The following is a 15,125-nucleotide window of genomic DNA, read 5'->3' as shown; positions in this document are numbered from 1 at the left end:
CAGTACTAGGCACAGTCACACATTCAGAATATCTGCTGAGCCTGGATAAACCTCAGGGAGCACGGCACTCCATAGAGTACCACTTTGCTCTGCTTACCATTATGGATCCTAGAGGTTGGATCCCCACCAATCACACATTGATTGGGCATCAATATATAAATGTTGGAAAACCTCTTTAAAGGGGTTCTCCGTGAATTTAGAAAATGAAAATACGTGAATATAACTTTATTATAAATATGTTCCCAGATACCTTTCATTAGTTATAATGGCTCTTTTTGTCTGGGGAGCAAAGATTAGGAGAAATAAAATGTCCGCCGTCCTATTAGTGCACACAGAACCTATCCTAATCACACAGGAGGACAAGTTACTAAACTGCCTCAACCTCCTCTTCTACGTGTAAGGGATTATGAACCTGAATACAGTTTAATATGATATTTAGCTGAATCTCTGTAGGAATGGAGTTCATGAGAATGATGCACTTGAGTTGGACGGCACTCCTGAAAAAATCTTTTTTTGCACGGTGCTCAGTGGTAATGTGAGATAATGTATATTAAAGGAGACCACGGCACTCGTTTTTTCGTATGTAAGAAAATTATTTTTATATTTTCATATTTTCATTTCATGATATAATTTTCATTTCATGATATAATTTTCATTTCATGATATTATTCCAAAATTTCATTGTTTTAAAGCATCCAGGAATGCAAAAGACTTGGCCAACGTTTAACGTTTCGGTCCTTGTATGGGACCTTGATCACGGCCTGGAGTAAAATACAATGTAATATGTCAGGAGACATTATATATAATAAAATAGTATATATTACATCATTGTTCATGGTATATATTACATGTATGTCAAAAATAGATAGCTCTCAGATCACTTGGGAGCACAGAGGATGACAGGTAAGTATGCTGTCGTATTATATAGATATCGTCTATAGTAGAGCTGCATACCGTTGGGTACAGTAGTATAATAGTAGAGCTACACGTAGTTGAGTACAGTTAAGTACAACATTGGGCGGCAAAATTGAAAATAAGAAAAACCTACACCAGCGCATCCCCCAGCAGGCAACATGCAACACGGACAAAGGTAATGGACACTCCATCTATTCTACTCTCCTGTGGCAAACTCCGACAATATGTCCCTATGGGATGTGACCCTGACCCTTACCTAGCACTTTATTGGAGGCTCTATTTATCTATTTATATATATCTACATGTCTGTATACTATTACTTTACCTATTGGAAATTATAACCTCTGCAATACCCTACAGGTCTTGTCACCCCAGAGAAGCTCTGCCATACTGCCATATTGTCGGCCCAACCTTGCCATTGTCAACTATGAATTTCGCATGATATACTACCGCTTTATTGCTTGTGGACTCCAGCTCCTTCATGTTTTTTGCCTTGCCTTTTCTTGTTTTCTCTTCCCTTTTTCTTATTTTCAATTTTGCCGCCCAATGTTGTACTTAACTGTACTCAACTACGTGTAGCTCTACTATTATACTACTGTACCCAACTGTATGCAGCTCTACTATAGACGATATCTATATAATACGACAGCATACTTACCTGTCATCCTCTGTGCTCCCAAGTGATCTGAGAGCTATCTATTTTTGACATACATGTAATATATACCATGAACAATGATGTAATATATACTATTTTATTATATATAATGTCTCCTGACATATTACATTGTATTTTACTCCAGGCCGTGATCAAGGTCCCATACAAGGACCGAAACGTTAAACGTTGGCCAAGTCTTTTGCATTCCTGGATGCTTTAAAACAATGAAATTTTGGAATAATATCATGAAATGAAAATTATATCATGAAATGAAAATTATATCATGAAATGAAAATATGAAAATATAAAAATAATTTTCTTACATACGAAAAAACGAGTGCCGTGGTCTCCTTTAATATGGAGTTCATGAGAAGACATGAAGTACAGAGAGGATGGACAGGACAGACTGTGGTAATGATGACTACACACAAGTGCTGCTGCTTATTAGCCACATCTGCTCATGAACTCTGTTCCTACAGAAATTCAGCTAAAGATCGTATCATCTGTATTCAGGATCATAATCCCTGACAAGCAGAGCAGAGAAGAGGATGAGCTCTTTAGCTCAGTATTGTGAAGTAACGTGTGCTGCTGTATGATTAGGACAGGTTCTGTGTGCACAAATAGGACAGCGGCCATTTTGTTTCTACTAATAATGTAAGGTATTTGAGAATATATTTATAATGAAGTAATATTTAAGTATTATCATTTTCTTAATTCCCGGAGAACCACTTTAAGGGTCCATTCACACGTTCGCAGAATGGGTCCGCATCCGTTCCGCAAATTACGGAACGGGTGTGGACCCTTTTATTTTCTATGGATGCAGGAATGGATGTAGACAGCACACACTGTGCTGTCCGCATCGCATTTCCGGAGCGCGCCCCCTAACTTCCGGTCCACGGCCCCGGAAAAAATAGAACATGTCCTATTCTTGTCCGCAAGAATAGGCAGTTCTATGGGGGTGCCGGCTAGGTGTATTGCAGATCCGCAATACACTACTGACGTGTGAATGGACCCTAAGGATAGACTATCAATTATTTCCCAGAAAACCCCTTTAACCGTGCTTGTGTTATTGCTCAAGTGCCTGATAACACAGACACAGTCTAACACAAACTGGACAATATGTAAAGTCTTGTAGTGTTTCTGGTCACTGGCATTCTTCTTCTGGGCTGCTAGCCGTTGGTTGCTTCATTAGGTGACACTTTAACTGAGTCAATAACTCTTTGGGGCACATGTATTAAGACGGGTGTTTTAGACGCCGGTCTTAATAAAGTCCTAAGCTGGCAGTGGATCGCCGGCCTCTCCATAACTTTGGAGCATCCGGTGTCACTTCTAAATGTAAGACAGCTTCCGAGCTGTCTTACATTTAGACCATTTTCGACGCCTAAAATGGTGAATGAGAAAATGGTGAATGAGATGGGCCTATAGGCCTGTCCCCCCCCCCCCACACACACACACACAAACGCCCACAATTTTAGACCTGGCATGTGCAGGACGAAGTCGCAGATAGAGGCAGAACTAACCGTTGCACCGTCATCTGCGCCTGAAAAACGTCTAATTTAGGCGTATTTCATAATAGTAAATGACCTCCTTTGTACATTGAATTAAATCCAGAACCCAGGGCTGTCAGCCATATGTCTAATACTGTATATTACATGTATGAACAGTAATGACATGGAAGATTTAACTATTTAGGGTACACATTGACGATATTTATTCTTACTATGTGTTATTGTTTACCCACACAACAGGAAAGACTTATTTTTGTCATATACTCTGTATGTACTTCTTTAGCAAGACATTTTCCAAAAATATGGGATTTTATATAGCTTCTTCCATCTTGCAGGGCTTGTTTTGACGAACTCCAGCAAGACTATCTTGAAACATGGTTCTTTCTTGACTACATATCAGATGTCATCTATATTGCAGATATGTTTGTAAGAACAAGGACAGGTAAACATGCATTTATCTAAGTATATAGGATTAGCTATGCATACAAGGTTTCAGATGTGCCAGGACTTTTGCAGGTTTTTGGTGCAGGTTCTGCACCTAAAATCTGGATTAGTTTCCAATACAATACATGGGGTTAGGGTTTTCAAAACCCTATCCACATATAGCTGAAAAAAAATCTACATGGAAGTCAGAGAAGGCTTTGTATATTGAGAAACAGCTGCAGATTTTCACAGTGGATTTTACCCTCTGCAATGTAAAGGGTGTTTTAAATCTGCAGTAAAATCTTCAGGGGAAAATCTGCAGTTGAAAGTATCCACCATGGTTAGGTTTGGCCAAACATCTCTATGTCAGCTATTTACTTACATAGCAGTGAGCACGGGTCCTTATATAGAATACATACCGGACATTGAAACTAGACACATATAATGTGGACGTGTTGAAGCAATGTACATTTACTATAGTTCTCTAGTTAACTGTCTACTTGCTTCTACTCCTTTAGTACTGTACAAAATGAAAAATCCCACAAAGTATGAATGATTAAAAAAGAAGTGTTCATAGTTTATTGCTATCAATTAAAAACATTCAAAGTGAATGCACAAAAAATAAGTCAAATGAATTCTAAGTTTTAACCATCCATTGCCTTCAAAACACCATCAATTCTAGGTACATTTGTGCACAGTTCTTGAAGGAACTCGGCAGGGAAGTTGTTCCAAACATCTTGGAGAACTAACCACAGATCCTTTGTGGATGTAGGCTTGCTCAGATCTTTTTGTCTCTTCATGTAATCCCAGACAGACGCAATGATGATCAGGGCTCTGTGGGGCCATAAAATAACTTCCAGGACTCTTTGTTCTTCCTTACACAAAAAATAGTTCTTAACCCCTTAAGGACTTAGGGCGTACCGGTACGCCCTATTTCCCGAGTCCTTAAGGACTCAGGGCGTACAGGTACGTCCTAAGTTTAAATAGTGATTGCGGCGCCCCGGGGGTTAATCTGAACAGGATGCCGGCTGAAATCATTCAGCCGGCATCCTGTCAAACCGCCAGGGGGGGTCATGTGATCGCAGCAAACCGCAGGTCAATTCAGACCTGCGGTTTGCTGCGCTTTTTGCAGTTTCTGATCCCTGCGGTCAGAAACTTTTGTGTGCCTAAAATAAAGATTTTGAACCCCCCCCCCTGCACGATTTTATGCCGGCGGGTGGTGCAGGGGGGGTTTCGCAGGCGGTGGGGGCGTTGCGGGAGGCGGGCAGTGCGGCAGGCGTCTAGTGGGTATACCAGGGTGTCAGCACATTGCTGACACCCTGGTATAAACGGCTGACATCTGTGCAGATGTCAGCCGTTTAACCCTTTCCATACCGCGGTCCGTACGGACCGCTGTATGGAAAAGGTTAACTGTCATTGGTCAGGGAGCTCCCTCCCTCTCCCATCGGGGGCTGCTGTGCCTTTGCAGCCCCCCGATAGAGAGGGAGAGAGCCCCCCAACAGCCCCCCGCAGCCCCGTGCTCACCCTTCCCCGTCTGCGAAGTTGTGGCAGACGGGGAAGGTTCCCATGGCAACAGGACGCCTTCTCAGGCATCCTGCTGCCCATGGTGCTGAACAGATCTATGCTAAAAGCATAGATCTGTTCAGTGGAAGTAAAATACAGTACAGAACCCTATATAGGGTACTGTACTGTATTATACAGACATCAGACCCACTGGATCTTCAAGAACCAAGTGGGTCTGGGTAAAAAAAAAATGTAAAAAAAAAGTGAAAAAGTTAAGAAAAAAAACCTACATTTATCACTGAATAAAAAAATAATAATACACTACACATATTAGGTATCGCCGCGTCCGTAACAACCTGATCTATAAAACGGTCATGTTACTTTCCCCGCATGGTGAACGCCATAAAAAAAAAAAAAAAACTATGAGAAAATTGAAATTTTGCCCACCTTACTTCCCAAAAAAGGTAATAAAAGTGATCAAAAAAGTCGCATGTACGCCAAAATAGTACCAATCAAACCGTCATATCATCCTGCAAAAATCATACCCTACCCAAGATAATCGCCGAAAAACTGAAAAAAATATGGCTCTTAGACTATGGAAACACTAAAACATGATTTTTTTTGTTTCAAAAATGAAGTCATTGTGTAAAACTTACATAAATAAAAATAAAGTATGCATATTAGGTATCGCCGCGTCCGTATCGACCGGCTCTATAAAAATATCACATGACCTAACCCCTCAGGTGACCACCGTAAAAACATAAAAATAAAAACGGTGTAAAAAAAGCAATTTTTTGTCATCTTACGTCACAAAAAGTGTAATAGCAAGCGATCAAAAAGTCATATTCCCCCCAAAATAGTGCCAATCAAACTGTCATCTCATCCCGCAAAAAATGAGACCCTACTCAAGATAATCACCCAAAAACTGAAAAAACTATGGCTCTTAGACTATGGAGACACTAAAACATTTTTTGGGTTTTAAAAATTAACTCATTGTATAAAACTTACATAAATAAAAAAAATTGTATACATATTAGGCATCACCGAGTCCGTGACAACCTGCTCTATAAAATTACCGCATGATCTAACCTGTCAGATGAATGTTGTAAATAACAAAAAAAAAGCGCCAAAAAAGCTATTTCTTGTTACCTTGCCGCAACCGAAGTGTAATATAGAGCAACCGAAAATCATATGTACCCTAAACTAGTACCAACAAAACTGCCACCCTATCCCGTAGTTTCTAAAATGGGGTCACTTTTTTGGAGTTTCTACTCTAGGGGTGCATCAGGGGGGCTTCAAATGGGACATGGTGTAAAAAAAACAGTCCAGCAAAATCTGCCTTCCAAAAACCGTATGGCATTCCTTTCCTTCTGCGCGCTACCGTGTGCCTGTACAGCGGTTTACAACCACATATGGGGTGTTTTCTGTAAACTACAGAATCAGGGCCATAAATAATGAGTTTTGTTTGGCTGTTAACCCTTGCTTTGTAACTGGAAAAAAAATATTAAAATGGCAAATCTGCCAAAAAAGTGAAATTTTGAAATTGTATCTCTATTTTCCATTAAATCTTGTGAAACACCTAAAGGGTTAACAAAGTTTGTAAAATCAGTTTTGAATACCTTGAGGGGTGTCGTTTCTTAGATGGGGTCACTTTTATGGAGTTTCTACTCTAGGGGTGCAACAGGGGGCTTCAAATGGGACATGGTGTCAAAAAACCAGTCCAGCAAAATCTGGCTTTCAAAAACCATACGGCGCACCTTTCACTCTACGCCCCGCTGTGTGGCCGTACAGTAGTTTACGGCCACATATGGGGTGTTTCTGTAAACGGCAGAGTCAGGGCAATAAAGATACAGTCTTGTTTGGCTGTTAACCCTTGCTTTGTTAGTGTAAAAAATTGGTTAAAATGGAAAATTAGGCAAAAAAATGAAATTCTCAAATTTCATCCCCATTTGCCAATAACTCTTGTGCAACACCTAAAGGGTTAACAAAGTTTGTAAAATCAGTTTTGAATACCTTGAGGGGTGTAGTTTATAGAATGGGGTCATTTTTGGGCGGTTTCTATTATGTAAGCCTCGCAAAGTGACTTCAGACCTGTAGTGGTCCCTAAAAATTGGGTTTTTGTAAATTTCTGAAAAATTTCAAGATTTGCTTCTAAACTTTTAAGCCTTGTAACATCCCCAAAAAATAAAATATAATTCCCAAAATAATTCAAACATGAAGTAGACATATGGGGAATGTAAATTCATAACAATTTTGGGGGGTATTACTATGTATTACAGAAGTAGGGAAACTGAAACTTTGAAATTTGCAAATTTTTCACAATTTTGGGTAAATTAGGTATTTTTTAATGCAAAAAAAATATTTTTTTTTACTTCATTTTACCAGTGTCATGAAGTACAATATGTGATGAAAAAACAATCTCAGAATGGCCTGGATAAGTAAAAGTGTTTTAAAGTTATGAGCATTTAAAGTGACACTGGTCAGATTTGCAAAAAATGGCCAAGTCCTTAAGGTGAAATAGGGCTGAGTCCTTAAGGGGTTAATGACATTGCCTGTATTTTTGGGGTCATTGACCTGCTGCAGAATAAATTTGGAGAAAATCAGATGCCTCCCTCATGGATAAACATTTGCCTGTATTTCTCAGCATTGTGGACACCATTAATCCTTAACAAATCCACATCTCAATTTGCGGAAATGCAGCCCCATACTTGCAAGGAACCTCCACCATACTTAACTATTGCTTTTCTACCATAGTGGCAGACCATGCAACTGCCCTGGGGCCCAGGGCAAGAGGGGCCCAGTTAGGATCATCCCCTCTTCTACTGAGGGTGAAAACTTGGTCAGGACTCTACCCTCTAAAGCAGGGATGCTCAACCTGCGGCCCTCCAGCTGTTGCAAAACTACAACTCCCAGCATGCCCGGACAACCTATAGCTATCAGCCTACAGCAGAGCATTGGATTTTTAGTTTTACAACAGCTGGAGGGCTGCAGGTTGAGCATCCCTGCTGTAAAGGAACAACTTTTAGCAAACAAGGCAGTGGAAAAAATGGCCCAAGGTTAATTGAAAGAGGTTTAGGCAGAAAACCTTCTGTCCTGTGTGGGGGGCCTGGTTTGATCCTTATTCTACTGCACTTCAGCCCTTTGGTGAACAAACCGCCTTTTTTTTTTACAGCCAAATATTTGAATTCTTAATCACTATTCTTCCATGAAGACCACTTCTGGCCTGACTTCTTTAAACAGTAGATGGGTGTATCTAGGTCCCAGTGGCTTCCATCAGTTCTGAGCTGAGGGCACTGCTGGACATCTTCCAGTTTTGAAGGGAAGTAAGCATGATGTGTCTTGCATGTTTGGAGCTGCATTTCAGCAAGTGGACATAGGGGCTTAATAAGAATTAATAGTGTCCTCATTGCTGAGATATAAAGGCAGATACTGGACAGGACAGGACTAGTCAGGACAATGACCTCAAATATACAGCCAATGTCATTAAGAACTATTTACAGCGTAAAGAAGAAGAAGGAGTCCTGGATGTGATGATACGGCCCCCACAGAACCCTGATCTCAATATCATTCAGTCTGTCTGGGATTACATGAACAGACAGAAGGATCTGAACAAGCCTACATCCACAAAAGATCTGTGTTTAGTTCTCCAAGATGTTTGGAACAATCTCCCGGACGAGTTCCTTCAAAAATGTGTACATATGTACCTAGAAGAATTTATGCTGTTTTGAAGGCAAATGGAGGTCATCCCAAATATGGATTAGATTTAGATTTCTCTTTTGTGAATTCACTTTGCATTTTTTAATTGATAAAATTAAACTATTAACACTTATATTTTTGAAAGCATTCTTATTTTGCAGCTTTTTTTCCACACTTGCGTAAAACTTTTGCACAGTGCAATCACAGATACAATGAGAAACTAAGAGGTAATATTAAATAAAATGAATGATCCATTAGAATTTGAAGTTTTTTTCTGGCTTTTTCCTGATCAAGACAATGTATTGAGTTTGTATCCCAAAATTCAGACACAACATATGAGAAGGATTAGACTAACATGTTTTTAAAGATTAGAATTTGGTGATGATGATTATTATTGTAACTGGAAAAGTAAAGCCACATTTACCATTTACAGAGTTTCTTCTAGTAAAAGTAGTCATACACCTTAGATAACTTTTGGGTAGCTATTCCTTCGAAAACCCTATAATCATATTCTCCTATCTGTTCTTAATAAGGAGAGGAGAAGAAGCAGGGGCATAGTTACCATAGTGGCAGACCATGCGACTGCCCTGGGGCCCAGGGCAAGAGGGGGCCCAGTTGGGATCATCCCCTCTTCTACTGAGGGTGGAAACTTGGTCAGGACTCTACCCTCTAAAGGAACAACTTTTAGCAAACGAGGCAGTGGAAAAAATGGCCCAAGGTTCATTGAAAGAGGTTTAGGCAGAAACACTTCTGTCCTGTGTGGGGGGCCTGGTTTGATCCTTGCTATGGGACCCTTATTTCTCTATGTACGCCACTGGGAATAAACCTTCCTTTTCAGACATCCTAGTAAGGGCTTAACTTCTGTGAGAACAAAGGGTCCCCTGAAATACAATACACTCTATCCTTCTTTCCCCTGAATCTGCAATGGGGAAATGTCAGGAGACCTAATGACTGCTCATCCAACCAAAATTAGTGGTAACGTATGGCCAGTTCATTTAATGTATAGCCAGTTCAAGATTAGATTTCAGAGAATGTGTGAGGGAGATCTGATTGAACTAGAAATGTGCCTGAACAAGTCAGCTTTCTTTATTAAAATATGAATAATCAATTCTGTAAGGCTTGTAAGAGGTTGTCTGTCAAACATGCTCCTTTATAAACCCTAATTCTTCTCATTTAAGGCTATTTGGAACAAGGCCTTCTGGTCAAAGATGAAAAAAAACTACGGGACAAGTATAAAAAAACTTTACAGTTTAAACTGGATTTGGTGTCCATTATACCCACAGATATATTTTATTTTGTACTTGGACTAAATTATCCAGAACTCAGACTTAATAAACTGCTGAGAGTTTCTCGTATGTTTGAGTTTTTTCAGCGAACTGAAACAAGGACCAACTACCCTAACATCTTCAGGATTTCTAACCTCATCATGTACATCGTGATTATCATTCACTGGAATGCTTGTGTCTACTATTCCATATCTAAAGCAATAGGATTTGGAGAAGATTCTTGGGTTTACCCTAATACTTCACACCCTGATTACGGCCGCTTGGCCAGGAAATATGTGTACAGTCTTTACTGGTCAACACTGACACTAACTACTATTGGTGAAACGCCTCCTCCTGTGCTAGATTCTGAGTTTTGGTTTGTTGTTGCTGATTTCTTAGTAGGAGTGTTAATTTTCGCTACCATCGTCGGTAATGTCGGTTCCATGATTTCAAACATGAATGCAGCCAGAGCAGAGTTCCAAGGTAGAATTGATGCCATTAAACAGTACATGCATTTCCGTAAAGTCAGCAAAGACTTGGAAAAAAGAGTAATTAAGTGGTTTGACTATTTGTGGACAAATAAGAAAGCTGTGGATGAAAGAGAAGTGTTGAAGTACCTACCTGACAAGTTAAGAGCGGAAATTGCTATCAATGTCCATCTAGACACACTAAAGAAAGTCAGAATCTTTGCTGATTGTGAAGCTGGACTTCTGGTCGAACTTGTATTAAAGCTACAGCCTCAAGTTTACAGCCCTGGAGACTACATCTGTAGGAAAGGAGATATTGGACGAGAAATGTATATCATCAAAGAAGGTAAACTTGCTGTTGTGGCAGATGATGGAATCACACAATTTGTGGTTTTGAGCGATGGCAGCTATTTTGGAGAGATCAGTATTCTTAACATCAAGGGCAGTAAAGCTGGAAATAGAAGAACAGCAAATATTAAGAGTATTGGATATTCTGATCTGTTCTGTTTGTCTAAAGATGACTTAATGGAGGCTCTCACTGAATATCCTGATGCTAAAGCCATGCTTGAAGAAAAAGGAAGGCAGATCCTCATGAAAGACGGTCTCCTTGACTTAGATATTGCTAATTCAGGTGCTGATCCCAAAGACATTGAAGAGAAAGTTGCTCACATGGAAGGCTTAGTTGAAAACCTGCAAACAAAATTTGCTAGACTGTTGGCTGAATACGACTCGGCACAACAAAAACTTAAACAGCGGGTGACCAAAATAGAGAACGTGTTAAAGCCTGATCCTGAAGCTAGCGAGGTTCCAGAAAGAGAGGCAGAAGAAGAACCCCCTCCAAAATAATAATGCAATGAGTGTACACCTGGATGAGGGACTATATTGCAATCGCCTAAGCGATTGCAACTAATCCTTTATATACAGCATCAGAAAAAAAATATCAATTGTGACAATGAACAGTCAATCCCCAGAGAATATTGTACAGTTGTGGATATTATATATGTCCTTTATTTTAATAGGATTTATATTACTAAAAAAAACTGGATAAATAGTGTTTGCCGAAGATGTGTTGAATTAACAGTATACAGAAAATGCACATTTTTGTGTTAGCATTTTCCCAAAACAACACTTTGCAGAAAACAAGTGAGCAGATCGATAATAGAGGTTTTTTTTCTGGCCAGGAAAATTGTAAATATGACCATAAGGGTAACTCAGGAGAATTAACAAAAGTTATGCCGATTAACATACTTAAAGAAGAGCCTCTCCCGACATGTCTGCCTTAGTAACTATTTGAGTTCCCCTTGTAATAACAATTCTGGAACATCTATACATACATATTACTCTTTATTGTGTAATTTATTGTAGAAATGTATAAGCAAATTGACAACTGGGTGTTATCATTCCCCTTGTGAAAAAGGCGTGTCCTTATAAATTCTGACACTGTACAGATTGGATAGTGTCCCACTGTCACACCCTAGCTGGTAACACCCAGTTGTCAATTAGTTCTTATATTTCAGATAAATGGCTCAGTTCTAAGAAAAGGTGCTTCAAAATTGCTGTAGACATGTTAGAAGAGCTCTTTCAGTTGGAAAAAGACACATGTCCATCAAACTCAACCTTTCTCTGAACAATTGCACATTTTCCAATGCAAAACTATTTACAGCCCTGGATGCGACTTGTCATTAGATAAGAATCTTGCCCTTTTTTAAATGTTAACATAGTACCTGCCATTACTACCTCTTTGAGTAGGGCATTCCAGAGCTTTACTGCTCTAACTGTAAAGAATCCTTTCCTATACTGATGACTAAAACACTTTTGCTCTATACGTATAGAACCCCTGGATCTTAGTAAAGTTCTTGGTATGAATAGATCATGTTCTTTGAATTGAGCACACATACAGTATCTTTACACAAGTGAATGAGCATTTTTTTTCCAAGCTTGAATAAGCTGACTTTTTTGTAGCCTCTCATTGTAAAGGGCTGTTCATATCACATTTGAAATTACATTGGAGCTACATGTCAGGTATACTCTTTTGTGTCAATAAAGACACACCTCTAATCCTGCACTGTTTATTAGAGGAAGGCAAAAAACCCTATATCCCCATACCAGGGGAAAAATGCTTCCCAATTCTACATCTGACAACCAGAAGGAGTCCCTTCTCCAGAAATCTAGTATCCAAAGCTTGAAAGTTGTATTAATTTCAAGAAAGTTATCTAGGCCCCTCTTGAACTTCCTCAATGCCTCTTATGGAAGGCTGCAAAATATTCCATAAATTTAATCGGGAGTCAATCAGTGTATTTTTGTGAGTTTAGGCAAAAACGGAAGAACTTGGTGGAATCCCATGCGCATAGGCAAAAATAAACTTACAAAAACATACACACTCCATGCAGATGCTGTCAGATTTGAAGCCAGGACACCAGTGCTGAATGAAAACAATACTAACCACTGAGTCCTCCGTTCTGTCATATGTACACTTTTGGGTAGTGGTCACTGCTGCAGAAGCCAAATTTGAGCTTCTGCACCATACTTGAAGCAGTGGTGCAGGGCCCAGATTGTCAGGGTCGGGCAAGATGTCCAGCCCTGTCAATCAACAGGCAGGTAAGTGCTTCTTCCCCTAGGGGACAGGCCCCACAGGTGAAGACCTCCTACTATTGAGACAAATCAATTTACTAGAATCAGTTCGCTGATCTCTAGTATTACTATGGATTGAAAAAAAGGCATATACACATATGATTTTAGGAATGCATTTTGCTTAGCATACACTGTACTTGAACAAGGAGTGAGTACAAATGGTCTAAATGCTATACCATGAAATGTAAATTTAAACCAAATAAAATAAAATAATAATTCCCTTGAATGGGGATTACTTAATAAATAATTTGCATACACAAATTAAAAATACACTGTCATTCCTTAACTTCTACCTTAACGTAAAAGGACAATATTTAGTGATACTGATACTACTGGATATCTATTTAAGAACACTGAAAATTTTTGGTGTACTGAACAAAACATTTTATGAAGCAAAAATTGTCAAAAACTGTATAATATGTACAAATAAAGTATTTTGACACTGGTAAGATTCATATATTATATTGATCAATGATATATGATTGATTATATTATTTTACGAAGCATGAGATGGAACCACTACATGACAATTATACATGTCCACCACATCTGATCAGGACACTTGGACGTGAAGAAATAGATGCTGTGCATGGTTTCCAGTCTCTAATATACTAATGTATGCAGGGGTGGATTTGGCCACCACGCAGACCACACAAATGTAGGGAGTTCCACAGATCAGGAGAACCTTTTAGAGATATTCAGCAAGACCAGATGGAGCTGGAGTGCAGGATGGGACTGGTAGTGGATCTGGCTGTCACAGTCAACCACAGTGGCTTTCCTCACACTGTTGCTCCCTAGGGCCGTGCATTGAAATGATGGTGCACCCTTTCTTCCCCCGAGGCACACCCTGGTTTTGGGCACCCTGCCTGATGGTAGTTGGCTTGCCCGTGATGTTAGCTGTTTGTATGGGTGCAAGGCAGGAGGTGTAGGGTGCAATAGCCAGTGTATGGTGTAGGAGTCAGACTAAATGTCTCTCTTTACTAAAGTGTAAAATGGGAGTTTTAGTACATCCAATTATAGCAGACACAGTTCCAACTGTACACAGTGCAGTTCTCTCCCAGATAGCGATGTATAGATTTAGGCAGGGATGGGAGTTATGGCCCTCTTCTCTCTTTATCTGCCTCAAGTCCTTTCCAGTAGAATCTATGGTGGGCAATAGTACTTTTGCTGTGCTGGTTGTAGTGTCCACTGCAGGATACAGGGTTTTAGTGATACAACTGGCCAAGTTGTGGTCAGGTGTGAAAGGTGTCCTAACAGTGCTCCTCACAGCAGTAAAGTCTTTTGGTAGCAGGTCATGTTACTGACTCCAATACTCAGTCACGCAGACTCTAAGTTCTCTAGTTCTGTCCACTGTCTTACCACTTCTCTCCTTATGTAGCTCATGCAGAGATGGTGATTCTCTGCAGCTTTTTGGGCCTAAGAAGAAGAAGCACATGGACTTTGCCTCCTCACCCTCCGAATTCTAGTCTAGACCCCCCTCAGACCCCTTGCAGACGAGCGTGTCCAGATTAGGTCTGGATGCGTTGTGTCTGCGATCAGGGAAAATCATGCGAGTGCGTACGCAGTTTTGACTGCGATTGTGTTGCGTTGCTCAGTTTTTTCCGCGCGAGTGCAATGCGTTTTGCACACGCGTGAGAAAAAAACTGGTTGCGGTACCCAAACCCGAACCCAGACATCTTCACTGAAGTTCGGGTTTGGGTTAGGTGTTCGGTAGATTTTATTATTTTCCCTTATAACATGGTTATAAGGGAAAATAATAGCATTCTGAATACAGAATGCTTACTAAAATGTGGCACGAGGGGTTAAAAAATAAAAAAATGTACTTGCCTCATCCGCTTGTTCGCGCAGCCGACATGTCTTCTTTCATCTTCTTTCAGGACCTGCCAAAGGACCTTTGATGACATAATCACGCTCACCACGTGGTGAGCACATTCACGTCAGCGCAGGTCCTGCTGAATGAAGATAGAATCTTCTATTTTTATTCAGCAGGACCTGCGCTGACTTCTCTGCACTCACCACGTGGTGAGCGCAATTACCTCATCAAAGGTCCTTTGGCAGGTCC

At 40.0% G+C, this 15,125-nt stretch overlaps 1 protein-coding gene across 1 annotated transcript in view; it reads left to right on the top strand.

Moving 5' to 3' along the window:
- CNGA1 (cyclic nucleotide gated channel subunit alpha 1) overlaps positions 1-11,278 on the top strand; it is a 29,961-nt gene extending 18,683 nt beyond the window's left edge. The window contains exons 7-8 of the mRNA XM_044276691.1: positions 3,414-3,520; positions 9,879-11,278. Coding sequence (XP_044132626.1) covers positions 3,414-3,520; positions 9,879-11,278 — 1,507 coding nt within the window. The remainder of the gene's footprint in view (positions 1-3,413; positions 3,521-9,878) is intronic.
- Positions 11,279-15,125: the final 3,847 nt, after the last annotated feature.

Source organism: Bufo gargarizans, chromosome 1 (genome assembly GCF_014858855.1).
Source record: "Bufo gargarizans isolate SCDJY-AF-19 chromosome 1, ASM1485885v1, whole genome shotgun sequence".
NCBI classification, from domain to species: Eukaryota; Metazoa; Chordata; class Amphibia; order Anura; family Bufonidae; genus Bufo; species Bufo gargarizans.
The sequence above is the reverse complement of the archived record's forward strand: the minus strand, read 5'-3'. Positions and strand labels throughout refer to the sequence as shown.